Genomic DNA, 27,008 nt, shown 5'->3' on the forward strand with positions numbered 1-27,008 from the left:
ACACACGAATATACATTCCCAGTAAGAGTCCATGCATCTGAGAAGGTTTCCACCAGGAACATAAAAAAAGATTCCAGGGACCAGTGGTTGGAAACCACAACATTTACAGTACACCCAGTAGTTGAAACAAGTAGACTGGATACATTCCTGACTTTGCTGGGAACCCCCCCCCCCCCCCCCCCAAAAAAAAGAAACCTCACTGACACACATATTAGCGCTTTCATAAACTAAATTCAAATAGGGCAACATCAGATGAAGCTTCTCGCAGTTTATAAAAAAGGAGATAAGAATGGAGCAGAGAAACCGCAACGTAAGAACTAAAATCTAGGCTTGGTGAAGAGGCGACGCAGGGGGGTCCACTCACCCTGGAGGATGCTTTCCTCTTGTACTTGTTGGCGAAGTCAAACTTCTCTTTTATTTCGTCCAGGAGCTGCTCCAGGCGGGTCTTCTCCTCTTTGCCCGTGTAATCCTGGCCCAGGAGGATGTACGCTCTCCAGTTAGCAGAGTCGAAGCCCCAGTGGCAAGTCCTGTTCTCCTGCGCCTTGTGACTGTGCACCACGAACTTGTGAGTCGGGTACATGAGTCTGCAGTCCATGCACTGGATGCACGCTGCGTTGGGGCTGGTGTACAACTCCGGTACGAACAAGCCCTTGCACTTGCCGAAGCACTCGTGGTAGACTTTGAAGCTCCTCTCGGTGAGCTCCAGCTCCAGCGAGCCTCCGCTCAGCTCCTTCTTGCAGCGTGGCGGGTAGGCGCCTCCGTAGATGAGGGCGTTGCAGAGTCGCTCGGCATCCGTCTTGGTGATGAGGCCGCAGGACGGTGCGGAGAAGGGCAGGATCCCCATGACTTTGAGGATCTCCAGCTGGTCCGCTGTGCACCGGGAGCAGTAGATGTGCAGCTCGTCGCACACCGAGTTGATCTGCTGCAGGGTAAAATCCCGCAGCACCGTGTTAAGAATCTGCGGGAGACACAGCCGCTTCTCCCCGCCGACCACGAAGCAAGAGATGGTCTCACCCTCCAGGACCGTCTCGCACCTCTCCGTGGAGCGGTCCGATGGGATAAACAGCGGGCCTGGCATCACTGGCGGCGGCAGATGCTGCAGAACCGGCTCGGGCTCCTTACCGTCTTTCTTGAAGAGGAGCTCATGTTGCCACCGAGCAGAAAACGCCGCCGGTCCGCCCAGAGAGCTCATAGAGCTGAGGTGAAACTGCTTGAGAGTTTGTTGCAGTCCCGGATGAGGCTGGAAGCTCTGCCGATTTACAGTCTCCATGTTTTTCCTGCAACTTTAGAAACGAAAATCCCTCTTGTCGTCGACCGGGAATCACGAGTATCTAATCGTTCCTGAACCTGATAAATCCACGGTGTCCAAGAACTGAACAAAATTGCGAAGCGCTTCATCAAACATCCAGTAAAAAGTCCCAGCCAGCGAGTTTACAGTTTTATTCCTGTGACTACAGAGTGAAAACCGGCCAGTCGCTCCCTGCAGCGGGTCGCCGACTGTCCATATCTGGGGGGTGGGGGGGTGGGGGGACGGCTCTCCAAACTCCAGAAAGACCAAAAGTTTCCTCTGTTGAATTCCAGAAAAGGGTAGGCGAAAACAAAACAAAAGCGGGAGTTGTGAGTCGATACAGCTCGATAAAAAATCCTTATTTGCGGCTCTTTCCGCTGTCGAGTACTGCAGCAGTCCGCTCCGTCTGCCCCCGCAGTTCACTCTGACTGTATGGAGATGAGAAGTCTGAGAGGCAGCCTGCTCGCGCTCCCTCTCTCTAACGCTCGCACGCGCTCCGTCTATGTCTCTCTCTCTCACACACACACACAAACTCTCTCTCTCTCTCTCTCTCTCTCTCTCTCTCTCTCTCTCTCTCTCTCTCTCTCTCTCTCTCTCTCTCTCACGCGCCCCCTCCCTCTGTGTTTGTGTGTCTGGCTCAGTCATTGAATCCCAGCCAGGAATGTGAGTGACTCTGCAGGGCTCTTCCAGGAAGAAGCCGTCACCCCCCCCCCCCCCTCCACCACCACCACCACCACCACTGCCCTGGAGAGAGAGACGAAGAAGAAGAAGACGGGGAAGACTGATGTTGCGTTCATGGTTCATAGGGGAAAGAATACAATGTTAAGCTACAACTTTTTCATAGCACAGAAATTACATGAGGATGCCACTCGAAGTCCTGCATGCATTTACTTGTGTATTACTACGTTCGGCTACGTTGAATTTATATATTTATTGCAGAAATTCTTAGGAAGTAATGTACTTTTTTCCCACAAGTGACGTTGGAAAGAGGCACTTATATTTGATTTTTGGCTACTCTTTACTCCACTACATAGAAGCTAATTGAGAGCTTTATCTTGACTATTGCCGAATCAAACAGCGTATGAAAGGAGAGCATTTGTCATTTAGGACGGTAGGGAAAGAATAAAAGCTGAAGGTGTTTTTGCGAGAGTACCTATTTAGCCTCGGGAAAGGAAATGCAAATTGCTCAAGTGACTGCGGTTTATTTATGTTTCCCTCCTCTTCACCGTGTTAATTCTGGCAGTAGCAGCGCGTCAACTGGAGACCCTGAGAGACGGTCAAACTAATAAAATGAGTGTTTTTCCACAAATAAGCAATTAGAACTGAGTGATCAAAACTCTGAAAATATATAATTATTATGGGTAGGCCCCCCGTACCCTTTCAATTTGATTCATTTTGAATGTTGCCAGTATCTGTAGCCTGCTCATAAAGATGTAAAGCATACACAAAAAACACGCTCTTCTTCTAATGATGCTCTCTTTATGAGATATTATAACAATTACGATGCTTTTCTTAGGTAATAGTCAAAACCGAGTTACTCAACATCCGGAGGTCATGTGTCCAGAGCAAGTTGAACTTCTGTAAGATGAAAGGGTAGTTTGCTGTTCCTGTGGCGTCCCCTAGCCAAACATCACTGTAACTGCAACATGATTGTAGGCGCCAACCCCTGAAGGACACTCTTCTGCAGCTCACATCGACAAAATAAACCCTGAAGATCATTAGTTCACTTATAGATTTATATTTCAGGCTATTCTTATTATCTTTATTCTACATACTTTATCAAAGTTGATATGAGCTACTTTTTATGAATTTTTGATTTAATAGAATAATTAAGAGTGCGTTAATGAACCAATAACCATCGCAAACTCACAATTGGAAATTTGATGTTTCATTGAAAAAGGCATGTTATAAGAAATAGTGTGATTAAAAAATAAACCAATAAATAAATAAACTAACCTCAACTACATTCTAGTTGTCTGAGTTTTCAGCCTCATTTCACAGTTGTCAGAGTGCTCAGTGTTACCTGGAGACTGAGAAGTACAGTTGAAATCCATGCTTTTATTATTTAATTATTTAACATTTTAACTCTTCATTTACAATGCAAGATACCAATTAGTTTGACTGAGAGTCCGACCAGTTTGTGTGCATGTGCATGCATGCCTTTCAGCTACGCTTAACAATAAGTTATGACAGTATATATTGAAGAAATTTTACAGTGAGCATACTCAATGTTAACGTCACTCAGAAAACAGCATTCTTTTACTGATGCATATTCTATAAGATCAGAAAAATACATTATTTCAATATTATTCATAACATTAACATCATTTTTGTCATTCTTTTTATAATATTATTCCATTCTCTACTCCTTTAAAGGACCTCAGCAAGGTAACCAAGACGTGACTCTTCCCAGCAACGCCCCGCAGCCCCTCTAAGAACACCCATTCCAGGCCAGATGAGCTGTGTAATCCCTCTCGTGTGTTTCTGGGTCGGCCCCAGGGTCTCCAAGCAGTTGGACGTGCCCATAAAGCTTCCAACAAGAGGTGCCCAGGAGGCATTCTGATTAGATGCCTGCACCACCTCAGCTGGCTCCTTTTGATGCAAAGAAGAAACAGCAGTATTTTTTTTCTCTGAGCTCCCTCCCAATGTCTCTTATAACCTCCTCACTCTGGACCAAAAACACCTACTCATGTCTGGATTCTGTCTCTGGTGGGAAAGGGTTCAATCAGAATTCAAATGACGACAGCTCAGACCACCAGTGACAGAAACATGAGGCCTTCCTAGCCAAGCAGTTGGAGCGCTAACAATCTCATTGGTCTCTATGTCTCTTTCTACATGTTTTCTGGAGCATTGGTGATGTTGAGTGGGACAATCTGTGAAAAGAAATAAATAAAGGCAAACTCATCTTGCAGTGGGTTTGCCTCAGACACAGAGGTGCTGAGTCTCAACCCACCTCATCACACTTGGCTGTAAAATGCCCCAGCACATGTCGGATGTCACATACTGATGGAGCCAGCAGAACCAGATCCTGTAGTAAAATCCAAAGATGAAAAAGAAAAGAGATCAAACTTTCTGTTCCCTACAGCTTCACCTTAAGATTCTTTCCGTGAGTATTACAAACAGCAGCAGGGTCAGGGTTGGCAGTGCCCAAAATCTCACTGTGTTTGATTTCTTAGAGACTATGGATGCAACAGCACTCTTGTTTATTGCATGCATGAAAAGAAAGATATCAATTGATAGATAGAATTTGAGTATACCATTTGGGAAAATCTCATGAAATGCACTTTACCACACAGTCAATAACATAACACCAGGGGTGGAAAATACCAAACTGATGGGACCTGTTTTTAATATGTTTTCAATGTCTACCCAGTATTTTAAGTATAGGTAGGCACCAGCTAGCGGTGAGCTCATGGACGTCAGCCATCGATGCAGCAGTGTGTAGCTGTCTACATGTGTACATTAAGTAGAAATGGATACAAGTGAAGTAGAAAGCTTGTATTTCCTTCAGGCTTCTCATCATATCAAGGCCAAAGCTGCTAGACAGTAAAAGGAGCATGCCAAGCCTCTCTTTCAATGATTCATAATGTTGCCAGCGTGTGATGTTTGTCCTTTTGCTCTCATTTTATGCCTTAAGCTCATGTGTACTCATCATTTACTGGTTGTTGTTGTTTTGTTTTTTTACTTGTGGGCCCTTCCCTTTCCTTGCACTTGCTGCTTTTTTTGTCTTTCACATCCAAGGATGGCCTCCACTTTGCTATTTGTACTTTGAAGAGCTGTAGAGAATGATGCACTCAGAGAAAACAAGGGTCTTGCTTGGTGGTGAAGGATGTGACTCTGTCTGTTCCTTCCTTTCTTCCACATTTTAAAGACACTTTAACAAATCATGGTATTGCAGTTAGAAGTTGCTTTTACAAATACTGAGGGCAAAGATCAAGATCACATCACCTACGTCACAATGCTGAGGTAAAGTTGTGTTCACACCCAATGCAAAGGGAATTACTAAAACACGAATAACAGGAAACTGTGCAATCTGTGGGGTAAATGATGCATGTTTTTCATATTCGCATGATTTTAAATTATTCAACATTGAGTGTGAAATTTGCTTGAAGTGGTTTCGCGGCCCGTGTTTGTTCACCAGAGCTGATATGTTTAATCACTGTTGTTTAATCAGAGGCATCCAAGCTAGCTATTGATGATCGGGAAACATGGGGCTTGTTTTGGCAGCGCTGCCTGGAGCTGTTTAAGACCGTGGAACATGGATGCTATCTACAGCTAGTCCCAGCTAGCATGTCTGAGGCCTGCTGAGCTGAGCTGAGCCAAACTGCTTTAATCCAGGCAGTCACCACTGATGTTCTGGCATAACATGGGCAAATCAAGTTGAGGTTTGTTCAGATACATCTGGACTGGTTAAATGTGAGACATTGTGCAGCTGTGAGTGGCACTCAACAGCAGTGGTGACCTGTCAAGGCTCACATCCACTGCCAAAAACTTTGGTTCACAAATGGTAGGTTTCATCTCGATAGAACGACCACAGATTAAATGGAACGGTAAATGGACTTTATTTATATAGTGCCTTTCTACCCTGGCAGTACTCAAAGTCCTTATAATGTTGCCTCATTCACACACACACACACACACACACACACACACACACACACACACACACTGATGGGGGAGGCTTTGCCATCCAAGGAGCCTTCAGGAGCACCTGGGGGTTCAGTATTTTGCTCAAGGACATTTTAACATGGTATTCAGGGGAAGTGAGGATCCAACCAGCGACCCTTTGGTTGCTAGATGACCTCTTTACTTCCAAAACATGCTGTGAGAATAAAAGCCTCTATTCTTGCCTCGAAATGCTTCAAATACATATAAACAGAAGTAACAGTTAGCAAAAAGCCACAATAACATCCACGAGTCCACAAATGATAGTTGACACATTTTGCTCCTCACACCACTTATGCAGTCTATCAACTGTTTCACATGTTAAGGAAGAAAAGGGTTGAACGAGTAGCAGTTTGGTTTTTAGAGGTATTTACAGCTCGTGTAATGTTCGTCTCAGTGATCGCTTGAAGTGCTGCAACATCTCTCATATTACACATTTGATAAATTGTTTTTATAAAGCTTTTTCTGCCTTAACAGCCTCATTCACCCACACACTCACATTCACACACTGATGGTGGAGGCTGCTTGTCTTGCTCAAGGACACTTTGACACGATCTCTGGAAGAGATGGGAGATCAACCAGTAACCTTCCAATTACTTGACAGCCACTTTACTTTCTGAGCCATGCTGCACCACATTTGTAAAACCAAATACACTCACCGCCCACTTCCTTAGGAACAGTCTAGTGTTATCCAATCCAACAGATCTGCCATAATTTCTGCTGTTACAAAGATAATGATGTTCCGATTAGAGGTTTTAATTTGAATACATGTTTATTAATGAAGCTGTAATTTTCTACTGGACTGGCTTATACTGAACGATTTTTTAAAAATATTTTCATTTTCAGTGATACGAGTAGAGCAAAAAATTAGTAATGCTTTCCAATATAATGCACCAGTATGAGCATCCAGTACAACTTTGAAAAGTATGTTATTATAAGAATTCAGGCATTTCTGAAACTGTTGATAAGAATGACAGGTACTATTGCATTATTTGGCTGTTGTTTAAGTGTTAGCTCGAGAACATCTTTTCTCCGCTCCATGGAGAAGTTGAGTTGCGGTATGAGATGTTTCTTTAACTTAAATGGCAAAGGCTGCCGCTACATCTTTTACTCTCATCATCATCTCTGCCGTCGCCATGACAACCCAACACAACACTGCATCACGTGGGATGCATGACATAACGTTTCTTTCTAGGCGCCAGGTTACTTTTTCCCAGAGTAACACTGTGTACCACAGGCCTGGCCCACTGTTCTGCTTTTGTGTTTCTCCCCCTCTGTGGCTGAAGTAGAAAAAAAAGATTGACAAATGTCAGCAATCCAGCAGCGGTCCTTCTGGAATACTCATCTTGTGGGGCTCAGTTTCCACTAAGAATGCTCCCACCTTATTTCAAACTGACAGGTTTTCCCATATTACAGTTTTCCATTTTTTATAAAGAATGCTTCCCTCTTTCCTTTCTTTTCTGTTCCTTCCGTTCAGTCCAACTTTCCCTTGTCTTTTTTCCATTACATAATTGGAGCCGCTCTCCGTTGGTCCTTCTCTTCTGGCCAAAAGCTTAGAGAGCTCAGAAAGTCCCACCATTACTATGACTTCAGCTTTCCACTTTATGTGTCCTTGCTGAGGGAACAAAGTATTATAATTACAGTTAGTTTTCTTAAATGACGTAATGTTCTGAAGTGTGCGCTGAGTAGCTGATAACTTTAATATACTCCTACAGCGGGCCCTAAAAGGCTTTTGATCAGGATGTTTTAAATCCAAGCCAATTACGAGAGAATACTTGACTTTCAATTACTTCCTGTTGTTGTCTCCTGCTTTTAATTGATTGACAATTAAGCAGGTTGTAAAGTAAAACCATGCAGATCTACAGTATTTTGTCTTCCCGGATTAAAACGACAGGCAAAACTAACCAGCAGATTTAGCTTGATGGTTATAGAGGCATACCGCTAACAACAGCAACAACGACAACAAAAACAACAGCCAAACTGGCTAAAAAAACATCCCTTTACAAACTCTCAAGTGCTCCACCTGGTTTAATTCATGTCGTCTTAATGTCTTTAGTTAAGCTCAAACAAACCATAACTATTCTGGTTTGGTGCTGCTATTGTCCAGCTGGTGCTTTTCAACAAACCCACCTGCGCTGGTTTGAAGTAGCGCCTAAATGAAGGAGCGTTCGATTATAGTTCAAATGAAAGTGAGAATAGATGTTTTTGGGTAGTTTTGCTCTTGTTTTGTTACTGTAGCTGTTTTTAGCTGGAAGGAACTACTAGCTTCAAGCTAAACATACAGCTAACTCTGCTCTCTGGGTTAGGGTCAGGGTTCGTCACAAAGAGATAAAGGAATCAGGAAAAAACAATTTGTGAGTATTTCTCAGAAGCATAAAACCCTTTTTTGGGCAAAATACTTATAATCAACCATAGATTCTGGGTTTCTATCATCATATGATGAGACATTTACAATAATCCACGACTATTCAACTATGACTTTTAAGTCTAGGATGCCGGATGGGTTAAAGTGTCCTCTATATTTATTCACTTATTTGCACTGTGGAAGTTCACTGTGGTCCTCAGTTTGGGGAAAAAATATTGTAACTACTATCAAATGGTCTTAAATAAGGGGAGGCACAGTGGTGCAGAGGTTAGCACTTTTACCTCCCAGCAAGAAGGTTTGGGGTTGGAGTCCCGGCTCGGGCACAGGATCTTTCTGTGTGAGTCTGCATGTTCTCCCTGTGCCTGCGTGGGTTCTCTCTGGTACTCCTGCTTCCTCCAATGAAAGGTTGTCTGTCTCTATGTGTTGGCTCTGCGATGGATTGGCGATCCGTCCAGGGTGAACCCCGCCTCACGCCCGAAAGGTGCTGGGGTAGGCTGTGCCACCTCCCCCCGTAACCCTTAACAGGAGAAGCGGTAGAAAATGGATGGATGGATGGGTCTTAGATAAGTAAATAAATACATGAAATCAATTGATGATAAATGAAAATCCACAGAAATAGAAAATGAATAGTAGCATTTATGATGTATTTTTGACAGCACGGTGGTGCAGTGGTCGGCACTGTCACCTCACAGCAAGAAAGTTCCGGGTTTGAGTCCCGGCTCGGGCACAGGATCTTTCTGTGTGGAGTCTGCAGGGGTGAAATTGAGCCGGAACGCAGTTCCGGTAAAATATTCACGGTCGGGACGGTGGTCCGTTAAAAAACAGGAGGAGAAGGGGCGTTTCACTCTGAAAGCTGCAGACGCGGCGCGCTGCCTGGGGTGGGGCGCAAGCACGCGCAGCACTACCGAGTTCCTGTGCTTGGTTTGCGCTCATGTGACGTCACAGCGCGCCCACATACACAATGAATGGACTTCCCCCGCGCAGCTTGCGCCTTGCACGTTCAGTGTGAAACCGCCTTGACACGGGCTGCGTCCGAATTGCCAAGTGGCAACCTACGTCCTACTGCTACGACCTACCGCTACAGCCTACTCCTACAACCTAAACACGGCGGTACCATTCAGACACCCTAGAAGGTTGGTGGTGAAGCACGACCTCTGCTGGCAGAGCACAGGTACCGGAAATAGGTAGACGGCACCAACGAAAGCCCCACCTGCTGGCCTGACTGCTGTACTGCACTCCACTCTGAGCGCACTTTTCACTCATTCTCTATTATTAAGCACATTAACGCACCTGTAAAGGTGTGTTCACACCAAACGCGACGCGGTGTGAACACACCTTTAGTCATCAACAGTGACTATAATTGTTGGTGTTGCATAAGAGTGGGAGACTGTTGGTGGCGCAAACTTGGCTTGCGCATCCACAAGTTTTTAGGGGACGAAGAAGTCAACGGTGCATTGTGGGCCATAGGCTGCTCCGTAGGATGCACCTGAACCGACCTACAATGTGGGCGTGTTTAGGCTGGAATTTAGGTTGCGAAGTAGGTCGCTACTCGCGGCAATTGTGGTTTTGTACAGCCTACGACCTACTCTGAGACCTACGATCGGACCTACTTGGCAATTCGGACGCAGCGACGGAGTCGTGCCCATGAGCGCATCTCTGCATGCGAGGCGTTTCTGGTTGGCTGACGGACGGACACGTGGGTCACGTTACCAGCACTGTCAGTTTTAATTGGTTAAAACCACACGTGTTCTGCTTTCACGGTATGAAAAAAAGAGAAAGAAAACAAAACAGGGCAAAACCAAAGAACTCGGCTGCTGGCTACCTGCTTTGGCACAATGCAACGTAAAATAAGTGACATGTTTAAGTCTTGCTGGAGCTGTACGCACGCGTTTGTTAAAAAAAAGCGCAAAGTTTTCCGTTTTTTTAATCTGTTCTGGGTGATTTTTATTCCAGTTTTCGGGTGTCTATTCCCCACACAACTGCAGCCCCCATAGCCCCACCCTTCCCGCACTACCCCTGGAAATGCTTTGAAAACTGCTTTTTACAGTAATTGCCCACTACAGTCCTAACAACAGGGAACAGGCAGACATGAAAAAAAACAGATCATCAATATCACTCAATGATTTATTCTTCTTGTAGGTTCTCACTGGCAGACTCCACAGAGACAGTCTCTCCCTGTAACTCATTCTCATCAATGAGTTGCTCTGAGTCTGAATCTTCCGTGGGTCCAATTTTGATAACTTTTTCTCTTGCTTCTTCAACTCTGCACTGTAGTGGGCAATTACTGTAAAAAGCAGTTTTCAGAGCATTTCCAGGGGTAGCGCGGGAAGGGTGGGGCTATGGGGGCTGCAGTTGTGTGGGGAATAGACACCCGAAAACTGGAATAAAAATCACCCAAAACTGATTAAAAAAATGTAAAACTGCGCTTTTTTTTAACAAACGCGTGCGTACAGTTCCAGCAAGTCTTAAACATGTCACTTATTTTACGTTGCCTTGTGCCAAAGCAGGTAGCCAGCAGCCGAGTTCTTTGGTTTTGCCCTCTGTTTTGTTTTCTTTCTCTTTTTTTCATACCGTGAAAGCAGAACACGTGTGGTTTTAACCAATCAAAACTGACAGTGCTGGTAACGTGACCCACGTGTCCGTCCGTCAGCCAACCAGAAACGCCTCGCATGCAGAGATGCGCTCATGGGCACGACTCCGTCGCTGCGTCCGAATTGCCAAGTAGGTCCGATCGTAGGTCTCAGAGTAGGTCGTAGGCTGTACAAAACCACAACTGCTGCGAGTAGCGACCTACTTCGCAACCTTAATTCCAGCCTAAACACGCCCACATTGTAGGTCAGTTCAGGTGCAACCTACGGAGCAGCCTATGGCCCACAATGCACCGCGGACTTCTTCTTCTTGCCCTAAAAACTTGTGGACCCACAAGCCAAGTTTGTCAACAACAACCAACAGTCTCCCATTCTTATGCAACACCAACATTTATAGTCATTGTTGATGACTAAAGGTGTGTTCACACCAAACGCGACGCGGTGTGAACACACCTTTACAGGTGCGTTAATGTGCTTAATAATAGAAGCAATGGAAATAATGACGTTTAGGGCAGTATAAAGAACAGCCCATGTTTGTCAGACGGCACATCATCTGAGAGTAGAAAGATGAAAACATGAAGAGTGGATGACTAACAGGTGAAATCAGCTGGAACCGAAACGTGTGGAACTGTCTTATCAGGGAAGGACACAAATGTTCCAGTTGAGCAACAGCAAGAGAGCAGTTGACTGGAAACGCAACAGTTTGTTGGTGCGACGCATTATGATTTGGAAAATATCAGCTTCGGTGGACTGCAATGAAATATCATTTAATGATGTAAAATGTGAGTGAAAATAAAGTAAGAATTTCCTCAACTCACCTCGCTGCTTGATCATCTGGAGTTATGGTTGTGAACAACAGATCCTTGTTGGTCCTTATAATTATACACTCAGACAAAACTTCTATAACGAATTCTAAAACTAAAATATAAATGAGTGAGTCTGATACCTAATAGCTATTTGTTCAATGATGTCATGGACTAAATATGGGCAAAACCTTATTACATCCCATTTTACAGTTAAACAGCTAGTAACAGGAATTACACAAACACAAAACAAAAAAAACACCTGAAAAAGTTGTGGATTGAAATGTGAATGAACTTAATGAACCTCAGGTTTTACTGTGTATTTAGGTGAACTTGTCCTTCAATCCCCCCAAACTACTCAAGCTTTTCTCAACAATCCGAAGCTACAGGGTGGAGGAGAGTCTTGCCTGTTCACACTCAGTGTTTGAATGCTTCATTGCAGTACTCTGACTGAGTCTGAAGCCCTGAGAGATGCCAGGACAGGAGCTCCACATCTGAGAGCCCACAAAGCAGCACATCTGCACGTAAGCTGCACAGTCATTGCAATATGGCTCCAGACTGTGTGGAAAACCCATGCAACTCTTTCCAACCAGCCATAATAACCGGCAAGAACACAGACACATTGAAAAATAATGCCTCATTCATGTTTAAACACAGAAACCCCAGGCCTTAATAAAGCAGTTTCTGACAGAGCAGAATTAAAATGTGATACAAATACAGTTGGTGTCATTGAAGTCTGTAGATATTCAGCGGGTTTATTTTGGTAGGTTTTAGTAAGCTCCAGTAACCAGAGAAGTGTGGTTGGCCACATTGCGATTGTCCAATTCAGCCTTAAACTTACCACAAAGTCGGTGACATCATCATCGACAGAAAAAGACACAAACCCTTCACAGTTTTGAAATCTAATCGTGATTACGGATTGTTTTACTAGTAACATTTGTCCAGCTGTTATCATTCATACGTCCCCACCGCCAATTGACATTGGTGCAAACTGTTGCAGTGGCTCTTCAAAACATGCCATCTGATAAACATCTCATTGTTTGGCCTCCAGTAATTTCTTTTAACCAATAACGACTCCACAGTTACACAGAGTTGCAAACCTTAACATAAAATAAAAATTTAAAAAAAATTCATATTAATTGATGCCTCATTGATGGAAAAGGTTAACTCTTCACTATAAATGTAGTGTGGAAATGTACCTGACAATTAATTAATCATTCTGATGATTGTTTTTTTATCAGTTCATTGATATAATCAATTATAGACAAGCAAGATTCTCCACGCTACTACGATTAACCATCCGGTGCATCAACGGGGGAGGACCAACCAAGTCTGGTAGACTCTGATGAAGGCGTGGTATAACGTTGAAACATTAATCCTCCTATGTTGGCACTTTAAAAATAAAAATATCTTAAGACTTGACATCTGTGTTGCTCCGGTGAACTCCTCTCTTATAATCAATTATAGCTTTGTGTGATTTTTGAATTATTTGTTTTTTCCCCTGGCGGCACGGTGGAGCAGTGGTCAGCACTGTCGCCTCACAGCAAGAAGGTTCCGGGTTCGAGTCCTGGCTTGAGCACAGGATCTTTCTGTGTGAAGTCTGCATGTTCTACCTGTGCCTGTGTGGGTTCTCTCCGGGTCCAAAAACATGCAATTGGGGACGAGGCTGATTGATACTCTGAAACTAGGGGTCACCAACATGGTACTCGCGGGCATCAGGTTGCCCACAAGGACCACATGAGTCGCCCGTGAGCCTGTTCTAAAAATTGTTCGCCATAGCACCACTCACCAGTGAGCTGCATCTAATTTTTTTGTTTCTATTTTTAATCACACTTGTGTGTGTGTGTGAATTTGAAAATGACAATAGGCCTGTCCCAGATTTATCTATATATGAAATGGGTTTTTATATATAGATTAAAAAAAGAAATATATATATATATATATGTGTGTGTGTGTTTGTGTGTGTGTGTGTGTGTCAAACTGGTAGCCCTTCGCATTAATTGGTACCCAAGAAGTAGCTCTCAGCTTTAAAAAGGTTGGTGACCCCTGCTCTAAACTGACCGTAGGTGTGACTGTGAGTGTGAATGGTTGTCTGTCTCTCTATGTTGGTCCTGTGATGGACTGGAGACCCGTCCAGGGTGAACCCTGCCTCTCGGCGGTAGCCGCTGGGACCTCTCAACCCTTAACAGGAATAAGCGGAAGAAAACGGATGGATGGGTGTAATTTTCCCCCCCAAATAAACATCTGTCTCATTAATTTTTCAACATTTTATTCAGTTGCAGTATCTTATAATTTGTACATCATTTCCTCATCGCTTAAGTGTTAGGATACATAATAGAGGGTTTTAATCAGATCAGTTTAAAAAATTTGAAGTCATTACTTTTCATTCACACTTTTAAAGACAAATTATAATGCACTTTTCAACTGTATCAAACTTAATTGATCAATATCTGGGGTTGTATGGAGCCACTCTGGGCTCTGGTGGTCATGTGTGAACATTTATAATTAAAACTGACTGTCACGCATCCAAGTGGGTCAATAAAACTGCTGCGTGCTGTCATCCTCCCTGGCAATCTTAACACGTCATGTTTGCCCAGACCAGTGGATTTAGTTACAAAGAGCTCAACATCGGTTAAAATAGTTAGCAATGAATAAACAGCACTGACTAATGACAGATGTTTCTCCTGCCTGAGATCAGATAGGATAAGGACGATGTTCTTATTTTGTACAGGGGAGCTTTGTCTCGGGGTCAGTCATGCTCCATCACACACATCCTTTCCAATGTATGTCACAATATACTGTACAGAATTGCATACATTCGGCACAAACTGGCATAACTTCCCATGTTAAGGTTTAAGCCCTGAGGTGGATTTTTTTTCCCTCCATTGGTGTCATGGATCAGCCATGATGTAAAAATTGAAAAACAAAGGTATTGCTCTTCTTACAAATGTATACAAACACACAAAATGTGCTGAACATGAAGTCAATCAACTCTGTCATATTTAAATTTCAGAACACTTTATTTTCAGGCTTTGAAAACATTGGGCTGGATAGGCCCCACCCCTTTATTTACCTGCAAAAACAGATGAGCATCAAAAATTGAGTGGAATATGAAAATAGGAAAAATGGTTTAAGTTGCTAACATTTTTAAAGCAATGGACTGACAGATTGATTCTTGGATGCATCAGTTTTAAATAGCATTTATTGTACTTGACAACTTTGATTCAAGGGAATGCTGTGACTCTGAAGTGCCAGTGAAACCATTAACCTGGCGCATGCACATGAAAATAAAAATGATTAAATCAAACATCGCTCTAAAGAAAGCAAAACATGAAGAGGGGAAGGAGAACGTAGAAGCCGCTGTAGATTTTTCGTTTTGTGCCAAATTGGAGGGGGGGGGGGGGGGGGGGGGGGGCTGGGGCACCTGTTTATTTATCAACTGTTGTTCGGGTAGGCGTTTCCCCGTGAAGAAGCGCTTCTCGGATTGGAGGGGATAATGACGTCACATTTTCAGGAACTAGGAAGTGATCGCTTCATCCGTCGCGCGGATATTCAAAGCTTTTTTGAGAAGTGACTCGCAGGACGACATGGCTGTAAGTTACACGAAGTCAAAACTTAAAAGAAAGAAGTTACCTTCCGAAGAGGTCCCGCCGGAAGTCTCTTCCAAGACTACAATGAAGAAGAACCTTAAAGCGAAAGCAGCGACGGAGGGGTGGGTGTTAGTGGTTTAAACGCTCTTCCTTCAAATAAGTAACTCATTACTTGTGCTATGCTAAAACCAGAGCGCGAACCGCGATTGAAATCTGAACAATATTATGTTTCGTTCCTGCCTTCTGAAATTGAAACAAATCAGGACATAAATGCAACGTTTATGAAAAGCCTGATGCTTCTGTCGCCTTATGTTACAATAGAGCTCTTTTGGAGTTGCTTCAAAGGCGTATATCTCTCATTAAGATTCATAAGCAAAACAGAGTCAGCAAACCACACACTTGAGACTCTACCTTTTCATTTTTGTAAAAGCTTGGTCGTTGGATAGTGTGTGTGTGTGTGTGTGTGGGGGGGGGGGGTGTTTTCCCCCAGGGAACATTAGTCAGATATCAGTATGGGGTTTGGTGAGGAATGGTCCTCAAATGTTTTTCCTCTGAGATAAAAATAGAAATTAATCCATCCATTTTCTTCCGCTTATTCTTGTTAATGGTCTGGGGGGGGGGGGGGGGGGGGGGCTGGAGCCTATCCCAGCAGCCTTCAGGTGAGAGGCAGGGTTCACCCTGGACAGGTCACCAGTCCATCGCAGGGCCAACACATAGAGACAGACAACCATTCACACTCACATTCACACCTACAGTCAATTTAGAGTATCAATCAGCCTCGTCCCCTCTTGATGTCTTTGGACTGTGGGAGGAAGCTGGAGTACCAGAGAGAACCCACACAGGAACAGGGAGAACATGGAGACTCACACAGAAAGATCCTGTGATGGAGCCGGAACTGGAACCCAGAACCTTCTTGCTGTGAGGCGACAGCGCTGACCACTGCACCACCGTGCCGCCTTAGAAATTAATCCGCCAGTAAAAAAAAAAATCACCGGAGTTTTGATTGAATGTGTTGCATATAAAATACTCCTCAGTTGTTTAATATTCATTCAAGCGTTCGCTCATAAAATACATTTTTATGTCATTTTTTTCTAATTCACCAACCTGTAATGGGCAAATGTAGATATAGGAATTTATAACTTTTGACTGTATTCGCAGAATTGAAATGATAACGAAAGAACTTCGAATGGACAGTTGTGCAACTGTTGGGAGTGTGTACTGCCTGTGACACGTGACAACAGAAATGGAACACCTTAAACATACAGGATTTATCACAAGGCTGTTGTATCGGATTGCTTGGTTGTATGTAACATCGTGGTAAAGTAACACCTTTAATTCATTTGAATTTATGCTTATTAACGCTTTGTGTTTTTAGATTTTCTGTTATATTCCTCTGGGAGAAAGACTCGTATACATCAGCTGATAAAAGGCCGCCGTCAGATGTATATGAATTGAACTCAGTCTGCCTTATGGAAGTTTAAATGGGTCAACAGGGTCTAATCGTCACACATCTGTATATCTTCGATTATTATGTCAGAAAAATGCACTAAAAATGTAACTTCGATATGTTTCTATCAAGACTCAATACAAATCTTTATTCTTTGATATTTTATGAAGACATGGGATCAAAGAACAAGTTCATAAATTGTAATGAAGAGATAAAAAATGCATGTAAAATCATTAAATTAACATCCACGTTTGCCGGAAATAACACAACCTCCTCCGATCATAGTCTGTTCTTAGTCTTTATTCTTCAGAAAACTCTTCAGACATCATTTGTCACACTCGCGTGTTGTGGAAGATAAAAGGCGGGAGCATCGTACTTATCTCTCTCTCTTTTTTTCCATCTGAAGTGATCCGTGTGTTTCCCGGTCGGAGGTGTGGTGGAACAGAGAGCAGCTCCCCGCGGCGGAGAGTCTGTGGGCTTTCACACTGATGTCGGCCCTGCCTCACCTGGAGAACCAGGACTTGGACCTGGTTACTGACCTTCCTTGTCCGTCTGCAGGCGTAGGTTCCGCGAAATAATCCCTCCCCAGTCGGCGTCGCTCCTACACAACGGCTGCTACTAACAGTTGCTCCCATTACCAATGAATGTGCTGTTGACTTTTAAAATTAATACGTGAATAGTTTGGTCTATTTAATGTCTAGAAAATGTCAAGAATGATGATCGCAATATGTGACGTGTCCATTTTGCTCCTTCATTCATGTACCAGCCGAAAACCCCCCAAGAGCTGTAAATCCTTTGATTGAAGAGCGAATGTTTGACATTTTGCTCAAAATGTTTTGAAGCTATCAGATCACCAGACTTCTCATCACTTTCTTTTGATCCACTAATCAATCGGTTAATTGTTAAAACTCTGCTCCACAAGTGGCTCTAAATGTTCGAATCTCGTGTGCTCTACTCAGCTCTTACATTCCTAATAGTAAGTTCTTAAATATGTGAAGGTGTCATTTTGTAATGTCATACAGTTCAGCTGGACACGCTGCAGTGCCTGTTACTTGATCGCATCATACCAGAGCGACGCCATATGGAGGAAAGAAACATTTTCCACTTATTTAGACTCCTGATTTAGCGGGGCGGGTTTTTAATTCAGTTTTGATGCGACTAAAATCTTAAAATGACGATGTGATTTGTGATGGGGTCTAACTGATAACTGACATCAGCTGGTGTTGATTTTGTCTGGATAGAAAAGAAAAAAAGCACATTTTAGACGCCTGTAGACGTCATCTTTTGTTTGTTTGATGTCGCTTCAGAAACCAACATCACGACAGCTCGATGACCTGCTCTGGTGTGATCGCTGTGAGGAGGTGCCACCCTTCCCTCAGTCAGCTCTGCCTTGTTCGGAGCCTGACCAGTGTCCGGATCCTTTCGGAGTCAGTTCCTCCCAGCAGGCCAGACCAGGACCGGACCACTCTGGCAGACTGCTGACCCCTCACAGTGGTCAAAGAACCACTGGCATGGTGATGTCAGCTCAAGACTTCACCGAAACATGTCAATCACCCGTCCACAGCCGGCAGGGCCCTTCATCTTTAGCAGGTCCTTCAAGGGTTGGGGACGAAGAGGGGAGGGACATCAAAGAGAAAGAAGAAGAGAAACTGGAAGAGGAGAAGCAGCAAGTGGACAGACAGACACTCTCCAACAGGGTGAAAGACTGCAGCAGCAGAGTTCCAGTGCAGCAGGAATGTGAAAAGAAGGTGATGGAAGATAAAGAGGAAGGGAAGGAGAAGAGGAGTGATGGTGGGGTAGCAGGAGGACGGCTGCAGAGCTGCCCCCTGTGCCTGCTGGAGTTCTCTGTTGGGTCAGTATGGACAACCCATCTTTTTTGTTCAGCAAGCTGCAGGTGGAAATGTCTACATCCAGGGCCAGGGTCACATTTCTTTTTGAAGTTAATATTCTGCAAAAGTAGAAGAAAAAAAGTACTTTATTGTTTCTCTGTCCAGAGGAACCAGCATCCATGTGACTCAGAACTATCCAAAAAATAGAGCGAGGAACAATGGACACCATCCAACACCATACTGGTGACATGGCAGAAGCTGCGTGGCATTCTTCTCAACTTTCTCTGTGTCCACAGGGGACAGTAGCGACCCGTCGACGGTAAATGTCTCCCTGTGCACGGATGTAAGTTAGACAGAAGCCATCAGTAAAGCCTGTTGGGTCTGTAATGGCTTTGCGCCGTTAGCATGTCAGCCAGCGGTAATGTTGGGGTCGGTGATAAATTCTCGTCTTTACCGCTGTGCTCGTTGCCCAATGTCAGTGTGGGATTCACTGTTAATAAAGAATTAGAAGAAGAACAAAGACAGGTGACAAAAAAAAAACATCAGCACCTCTGGTTAAGTGTGAAACCACCGTTTGGAGCAAGCCCACCCTGGTTGAGACTGAGTCACTGCACGATGAGTGTGCTGAATTTACAGATACCAGCCGACGCAATTCAGAACACAGCTTTAGTCTTGTAGTCACGTCATGTAGTTGAGCAGTAGCGGCACACACACACACACACACACACACACACACACAGCTGACACTGACTCTGTGGGTGTTTGTGAGCTCAGCAGCAACCTGGAGTCTCAATGTGTTTGTGTGTCCAGGTGGACCCAGATGGACTGTGACAGCCACCTGGCCCAGTGTCTGTCTGAAATGAACATGGACGTTACCTGGTGAGCTGACGGCTTGACGGCCGCTGCTCAACAGCTGCTCCTCATCCTCGCGCACACAGACAGAGAGAGAGAGAGAGAGAGAGAGAGAGACAAAGACGCTCACTACTGATGGAGACGTGACACCTCGCACTGGCTCTCTGCAGCTGACCCACTATTAGAGGTGTGTGCCAGACAGTGAGGACGATAAATGCTGGGTTTTATCTCAAGCGTGGCGAATGCACACAAGAGGCCACAATGGCCAAATGAGGATCTGGAAGGTGAGCAAACAGCAACAGGGATACGTCCTCTCGCAGCCAGCAACTGCTTTCACAACATGTTTGCAGTATTTCAGCGGCACAGAAACAACAAACTCATTTTAGGCCTCAAACATCCCAAACCTGCAGCCGAGCTAAGACTGGATATTCTCAAGCTTCACAGCCCTTTGTTTTCCAACAAATTGTCTGGTAAAAGTGGCTGATTTCACAAGTTATTGAAATGAGCTACGTCTCATGTTAGGAGGGCAATTTAAAAATAGTTTTTCTTCCTTTAGTCACCAGCTCAGGCTGTTTCTCTTCAGGACTCAAAAGGCTAGTTTGAAAGGGCCGTTTATGTTTCCAGAATCGAAAGCAAACCAGTGTTAAATCAACTCGGTACGTATCAGCCCAACTCTGCTGCTGTGTGAGGTCCTCAGAAGTGGCCTTGACTTGGGCTTTGTGACCTTGAAGCAGACGGGCCGGACGGCGGGAGCAGATATCCACTGTTGACGTCATATGAACTGAAAGTTAGAATGTTTCTAAAAGTTTGGGTCATAAAGATGGTGGTCAACAGAAGATACAAAAAAATAATCACAAAATTCTTTAAATACAGTTTAAGAATTTGTGTAATGCATGAATTTTCCGCAAATCTCATCAGCTTAGTTCATCTCCTGCTTCTTGGATTTGGTTTTAGTTGTTGGTGTTTTCTCGCATTTGTTTTTTTTTTCCCCTCTTGAGTTGTGTTTATGTTTGCACAAGCCTGCAGATTCTTCACCTCTCCTAACAACCCTTTTCATTTTTTTTTGTCAACTGCATTTTACGCAATCTCGTTTAAAAAAAAAAAAAAAAGACTGAAAAAAAAGTCGATCGGATAAAAAGCCGAAAACCTTTAATTCCCGTTGAACTGAGCTCTCGGTGAGGGCTTCAATCAGCCGAAAGGATGTTTGCTGCTCCGCGGGCTCGTGAAGCTGCTGACCCTGAGGCGAGCCTCCACCGACCAGCTTCTGAAGCACGCCGAAAAAAAACATGATTATTTCGACCGAAACGGCAATGCGATTCCTTTTATCAGAAATAACGATCATGTCGTCAGCCGTGTTTTAATAGAAATGAAGATGGTTGCAGCAAACGGATGATTTTGAAGTCCGTAGAAGACCATCAACATGCTGCTGTATCTCTGCAGTACTGAAATACTCCATTTAGAATAGAATCTTCACACATTTGGCCTTTAGCAAATATCCTACTTCCTGATATTTGGATATGGAACCTGGAAAGATGAAATATTTTTCCTGAGTAGGTGCGTTTAATTGGCCTCTTACTTACCTGCTTTAAGAGCATCTACCTCTTCACAGACCAGGTGAGAGGTCAGGTTTGGTGGGAAGTTAATCCGTGTGCCCGCGCGCGAGTAAAACCTTTTGACTCAATAATAACAGTATCGATGTTTCCTCCTACATCCATGGCGCTGACAGACACAGCGATGGCTCCTCAGGTGTTCCTGGCAATTCCTTTCTGAGCCCCTTTCGTTGACGTGAGGTGCAGAGGAGTCGACAGAAACTGATTAATTGCACAATCAGGATTTAAAAAAAAAAAAAAAAACTGCGTGGGGAACCCTCACGTTAAACAACTCAAACTGCTCCGTCTCTGTCAACTGGACTTTTCCCAGAGTTTTTCCCCTTCGCTGAGATTCTTCCCTCACGCCGTACGTGACTGAGCTGATGAAATACACAGAAATTTGGTTTGCGGACTGTTTTTTTTTTTTTAACATTAATTTCTTGAAAACAGTTCAAACATATCCGCTACATGTTCAGTAAAAGCAGAAAATGTTGCAGGATGATACATATTGGTTAATTATCTTCTCCAGTCTCTCGCTGTGAGCTTATTAAGAGCTGATCAGAGATCTGAGGATGTGCTGGTATGTGTGAGGCAAAACTCTCAGGCCACACACACACACACACACACACTGTAACATCTGTGAAGATTTTCAGCCGTAGCTTCAACAAATACATAAATAATAGCCACTTCACGGAAAACCAGTATCATTTTTAATAATTACAGATATTTACAAAGTTGCGGTGAGGCAAAGCCGACCAGCAGTATGTTGGAAACAAAAATCCTGGATACAGTTCATATTTAAATAAAAGATTCTCTGGCAGGCGTTGGCGTAGCCTTCACTGTTCTGTTACGGTGGTTCAAAGATCATTCGTTGGTCCCTCTAGATAGAAGAATGACACTGATGTATCGCTTGGTGTGACTGAAGATCAACAATGACGTTAATAAAATGCCTGAAAGTGTTTTTTTTTTATTTGGGGCGGGGGGGGGGTGAAGAGGGAGCTTTGTTTCATTGTGGCTCCTCTCTCGATCTATGCCGTTGCCTTTGACTCCAGATCAGCTAATTAACCCTATGATGTCGTTATCAATGTGGAACAGGTCAGATCTCATCATCCCATTCTCAGCCAGTGGAAAGCTCCGATTTTCCTCAGCACACGAGGAGACAAATTTCTTCTCTCTGTGACGTTCATCCCCGTTTAATTTGATCCAGTAGTTACAAACGTTGGCTGAGACCGCGCCTCGTACGTGTCAGAGCAGAGCCCAGTACAGTGATTCCTCACCCAGTTAGGGTATTTTGCCTTCACAAATTATGTTTTTTTTCCTCCTGCATTACTTCCTTTTTGTGCCAGGCAAGTAAATTTATTTTGAAGCTAATGGGTTTTAATTACTGCCAACAGCTAATTTGTCCAAAAATGTCCATTAACAAACTCTGAAGCTCATCGTCTGGTACTGGTATATCGTCCGTACTTGCGGTCTTCTTTATCCAGACGAATGCTCAGTAATCCACAAACACTTTAACCTGCAACAAAAACAAAAACACAGAAGTGTTCTGTTAGCTTGTCGCCACTAGCTTCAGGAGGAATATACATAGCTGGCTCTCTCTGCCTTTTTGAGTTACAAAGAAATGATGCAGGAGGAGAAGAAAAACATTTTGAGAGCTGTGAACACATCTGTGAGGACCTCAATGAGCTATCGCTCTCAAATTAGAGCCTAATAGTTCTTTCACGGTTCTTACAGGTGTGGACCACCATGTTTTAGACCAGCTTCCTGTTGCTGAGTATAAGAGCTTCCTGTTTGATCATTTCTTGTTGCTAGGATTTTCAAAATATTAGTTGAAGTATGGCTCTCTCTCTTTTTTTTAAGCCCTGTGTGTGAAGTAATTAGCAAAAGTGCTCAATGCACAAATGTTAAAGTCTTCAAATCTCAAATTTCCAACGATGTGTTCAGACCAACAAAGTCAATGAGGCGAGTGATGCAAATATCAACTGCACGGGCGACAAGTTTTATAGTTGAATAAGAAATTCATGTGTCACCCTGTCAAACGATCCGTTTCTGCTTTGATCCAAACTCAGGAAACAAGCATTTTAAAGTTGCTTCAAGTTTTTGCAGACGCCATAATTTGTGCCTGATGTCATTTCAGCACTATTTGGATCCGTTGATTGCAGTGAGGTCACCGCAGTAGTCATCATGACACACACAGGTGTGTGTGTGTGGGTGGAGGGATGGATGTGTGCGCATCCCCGGATGCTGTTATGAGCCCAGTTACAAGAGCATCCATCTGGTTTTTCCAACATACGTGGAACCTCCACCGGCAGACAGAACTGGTGTGACGACGGTGAATATTTGCCGGTTGATTTCTAATGTTTATGTACGAGTAACTGGAACAAACAATCCGGTGAGTCATGAAAACTTTTCTCAGTTTTGGTCTGAACACACCAGCTGTTACTGCTCCTACACGTGTGACCACCTGCTGCCCCCAGTTGGCCACAGAATGAATGACAGGAAGGCAGCTCAATGTACAGCATCAAACAGTTCACGTGCGGAGGCTGATAATGACTCATTATTGATTAAACTCTGTGATTGTAACTCATTAAATGACTTAGTGATGACAGCTGACGTCACAGTTTACAGTCATTGTTACTGTTAGCTGATTGGCTGCAACGTCACTTCATCTGAGCTCTAATGAAGTGATGGAAATACTGTTACACTGAAATGTGTGAACACTACGAAGCCCTGGTGTGGCCCCGGAGAGAGAATTCTTGTTCTTGGTGGACAGAGGGAACAAAAAATAGACATATCAAGATATAGACCAACGATTGAATTATTTTGAGGCCACAAGATAGAACTTGTTCCTTCAATTTAATTAATTCGTGGCCACCAGACATGTTTAAAAATATAGAGTAACTAAACTGGGGGAACAAGTTTTATCTTGTGGCCTCAGTGTATATATTTTTTTCTCAACGAACGTGAATAGTAAATGAATCCCAGAGTTCTGGTGGCTGTTTGAGTCCAAATGAAGCGACAAAGGAAAATAAAATGTACACTGAAGGGATTCATCGATACATTTTTGCACATTCGTCCTTTTATATCTGAATCACATCAATAATTGAAAATCATCAGACTAAAAAAAAAATACAATTTGGGGGATTTCAGTCGGACTTTGGCAACATTTCAGTTGTTTCCCTCCCGAAGGAGATAAACTCATCTGAGGAGCCAATCTTAGAAGGAGGCATGTCTCCACTGTACAGCGCGCAACCAGCCGGTCACTTGATGGCCTCAACCTTCTGCAGATGGTCACGCAGGGGGACAAACTAAGCAGGCCCAGCAGGCCTGCACACAGACGAGGCTCTGGAGCCAACATGGAGCTCCGCTCTTCACCTGTTTTAATCACCTAGTGCATTGAGCGCGTCTACTCGCTAGATAAACAGTGAAAAATGGGCACAAAGGGCTTGTTTTTGGACTTTGTGTGTAGAGAAGATTCTGGATTTTGCAAAAACAAAAACAAAAAAACCCCCACACTGGATATGAGGGCATTCTTCTGTGAGGGACAGGTACATACACGCTCCTCTTCCAACAGTGACACCAGCTCTATTTGACTGCGAATGTAGAAGATGTGATCTGAAGAGTTGGATGTGGGAGGTTTTTGTTCAACTTGCATGTTCTGTTTTGTTTTGTTTTGTTTTGACATCACAGGGAGAGCTGATCTCTGATCCGTTCTCAATTCTTTGGTTTTGATCCTTGTGTACTGCCATAATTGGTCCAATTGTTTGCCAATTATCAAACTTCACTAAAGAAATTAAACATGGTGGTGTTCATTATAATAATCTTTCACATTGGAATGTTTTTGTTGTCGTGTGGGTGCCTACGTGTGTGTGTGAACAGCTCACTGGATACTGTGCTCTTTCAATAGCAGAGAAATGCTGATCCGTATACGTTCCATGTGGTTTATGTTGAGGGGCTTCCTTTTGCGTCTGACCACGTCTCACCTGAACACCACAGGCACGAGCGCGTTCACTACTGAACCACGACGGTTTTGCTGGGTGAAACTGACCAACTAACTTTGTGCTGGGTGGAGGATGAGGCCTTATGGGGTGTTAAAGCTGCCAGGCTGGGACTGGCAGGAAGTCAACTGTCACAGATCCAGGACTGTGACGTCTGCTGTCTAACCAGGACGCGGCTCTTTCATCGGTCCTCCCATCGGGATCAGGTGCTGATGCTGTGTCCTCCTGCGCATCTTTCAACAAGTCTGTCAGTTGATCCGATCAAAATGTAAAAAAAACGAAAAAACAGTCACGTTTGAAGCAGCTGCTGTGCTCCTGCAATAGCCCCCCCCCCTCTGGTCCTGGTTCCGGCTGGTCTTGTCCTACTGACGTCATGGTGGATGAAGAAATGTTAAGTGCAATCAGAGACATGGTACTTCATTTGATCTTTGAGGCACTTCTTAAAGAACAACTAACCCCCCACCCCCTCCCCCCAAAAAAACCAAAAACCCAATGAAAGTTGAGGATGAAGCGGGCCACTTGCATCAATAAAAGGCATCGTCAAATGTTCATTCAATACCTACATTATAGTACAATAATAACTTAGTTTTTCCTTCGTCGTTGTACATTCTTGATCACGTGAGGCACCCCCCCCCCCCTTACAAGATTAAAAAATAACAACAGTTGATCAAAAAAAGTGCGTGTAAAAGTTCTTGAGCAGAAGTGTCATACTGATCATCCAGGGATATGACGTGATGGTGACGGCAGGCATGTGACCAAGCTGCTCACCCTTGGACAGGAGGATGGACGTCGGGAGGGGCCGAGGAGTGAAGGGAACGAAAACAGAAGGGGAGGACAACGCAACGGTGGAGGAATGGTCTTCTAGTTCAGTGTTTTTGTTGCAAAACAGAAGAAAGTGGTATCCCTTGGACACTCCCGTTCTAATGTCTGCTTGTTGACGGGGTCCGGGAGTGGGGTGGGGGTCCATCCTCCCATCCTGTTCTCTTCTTCCTCTACTTTCAGAGTTTCAGCTAGCCGGCGAATCGTGGCTGAGACGGCAGCTTGGATGGGAGCGAAGGAGGAAGCGGGCGGGTTTCATACCGACTCTTCTGTGGATAGCAGCAGGGGGTTGATGTATTCAAATCCCTCAAACTCTGACTGGTCTATTCTCTTGATGACGTCCCTGAGGAGAAGCAGACACAGGGAGGAATCAGCCGCTGTTTGATCACTGTACCTCTCCTCCACCTGGCACAGCAGGTTCAATCAAATTCAAACAAGCAGGACAGCTCTCAGAGACGAACATCGGCCCCGCTCACCCTCGACTGGCGGCGGGATCCAAAAACCTCAGCATTTAAAACCTGCCGCCGAAAGATCGAATAACAGCATTCAACATCACCAGAAACTCTACAAACACAACACATCATCCAGTGAGATTCGCCTACTTTAAAGTGTCACCTAAAAAGTAAATAGTCGAGAATTCCGCACTCCCCGGGGGAACTGGGTAATCTGACTAAAACCACAGGATGTGAAAACCTGTTAACTGTTGACCTGCAGAAGGTTTTATTTAAACAGAACGATATGTGTCAATAGGTATCTTTAAAATATGGAAAACACTTACTGGTACTCGCAAAAATGTAACATGAATTCAATTTTCATTCTTTTTTATTTATTTATTATTTTTACAATTTTTGTGAAATAAATTATGCAAAAAATATAAATAAATATCTTTTGGTTTACTGGTATATCTTTTTGTTGTTGAATGTTATTTTGATAGAAAAGCCCGCTGAATCCGCCTCTTCAGGCTTTAAGAAACTGAACAGTATTTCTTGGTCCGATTTCTTCAGTATTATGATGAGAGCTACCGTTTGTCATTTTCTCAACGCATTCTGGTACAAAAGATCATCGGCTGTACAAACACTTCAGTCTATAATTGACATCTATTTCTATACAATCAAATTGTGTTTCTCTTTTGATAATTTATGACATTTTATGTCCTCATATTGCACAACACACAT

General features: G+C 43.8%; 3 protein-coding genes across 8 annotated transcripts in view; 1 reads left to right on the forward strand and 2 right to left on the reverse strand.

Annotated features, from left to right (window-relative positions):
• The window catches only part of LOC147256041 (ski oncogene-like), a 76,200-nt gene extending 74,378 nt beyond the window's left edge, over positions 1-1,822 (reverse strand). The window contains exon 1 of the mRNA XM_086213935.1: positions 365-1,822. Within this exon, the coding sequence (XP_086070061.1) occupies positions 365-1,270 (906 nt within the window). The 5' untranslated portion in view covers positions 1,271-1,822. The remainder of the gene's footprint in view (positions 1-364) is intronic.
• A 13,384-nt stretch (positions 1,823-15,206) lies between these two features.
• On the forward strand, positions 15,207-21,987 carry LOC147256042 (uncharacterized). Of its 2 annotated transcripts, XM_086213939.1 has the most exons (4): positions 15,207-15,421; positions 17,153-17,306; positions 18,054-18,598; positions 19,386-21,987. In XM_086213939.1, the coding sequence occupies exons 1-4, from the start codon at positions 15,297-15,299 to the stop codon at positions 19,456-19,458; spliced, it is 897 nt and encodes a 298-aa protein (XP_086070065.1). In that variant the 5' UTR covers positions 15,207-15,296; the 3' UTR covers positions 19,459-21,987. The 2 variants fall into 2 exon arrangements, with proteins under 2 accessions (XP_086070065.1, XP_086070064.1); XM_086213938.1 differs by having other exon boundaries at positions 18,054-21,987.
• Positions 21,593-27,008, reverse strand: part of prkcz (protein kinase C, zeta) — a 114,981-nt gene continuing 109,565 nt past the window's right edge. Inside the window, exons 18-19 of one of the 5 annotated variants that reach the window (XR_015117882.1) lie at positions 22,740-26,176; positions 21,593-22,693 (exon numbers count right to left, since the gene is read on the reverse strand). Coding sequence is in view for 2 of the 5 variants with exons in the window: in XM_086213936.1 (XP_086070062.1) it covers positions 26,089-26,176 (88 nt within the window). In the remaining 3 variants the exon portion in view is untranslated. Of the gene's footprint in view, positions 26,177-27,008 lie in introns of all 5 variants that reach the window. The other 4 variants (XR_015117884.1, XR_015117883.1, XM_086213936.1 and 1 more) reach the window with 4 other exon arrangements.

Source organism: Aulostomus chinensis, chromosome 9 (genome assembly GCF_037954235.1).
Source record: "Aulostomus chinensis isolate RoL2024-O1b breed Wild chromosome 9, RoL_Achi_v1.0, whole genome shotgun sequence".
In the NCBI taxonomy this organism is placed as follows: Eukaryota; Metazoa; Chordata; class Actinopteri; order Syngnathiformes; family Aulostomidae; genus Aulostomus; species Aulostomus chinensis.

Excerpts from the sequence above, each read along its gene's own strand:
- LOC147256042 (XM_086213938.1), top strand. The coding sequence starts at position 15,297 with ATGGCTGTAAGTTACACGAAGTCAAAACTTAAAAGAAAGAAGTTACCT. Across the intron at positions 15,422-17,152 it reads GCGAAAGCAGCGACGGAGGG|TGATCCGTGTGTTTCCCGGT; the intron begins GTGGGTGTTAGT and ends TTCCATCTGAAG. Across the intron at positions 17,307-18,053 it reads TTCCTTGTCCGTCTGCAGGC|AAACCAACATCACGACAGCT; the intron begins GTAGGTTCCGCG and ends ATGTCGCTTCAG.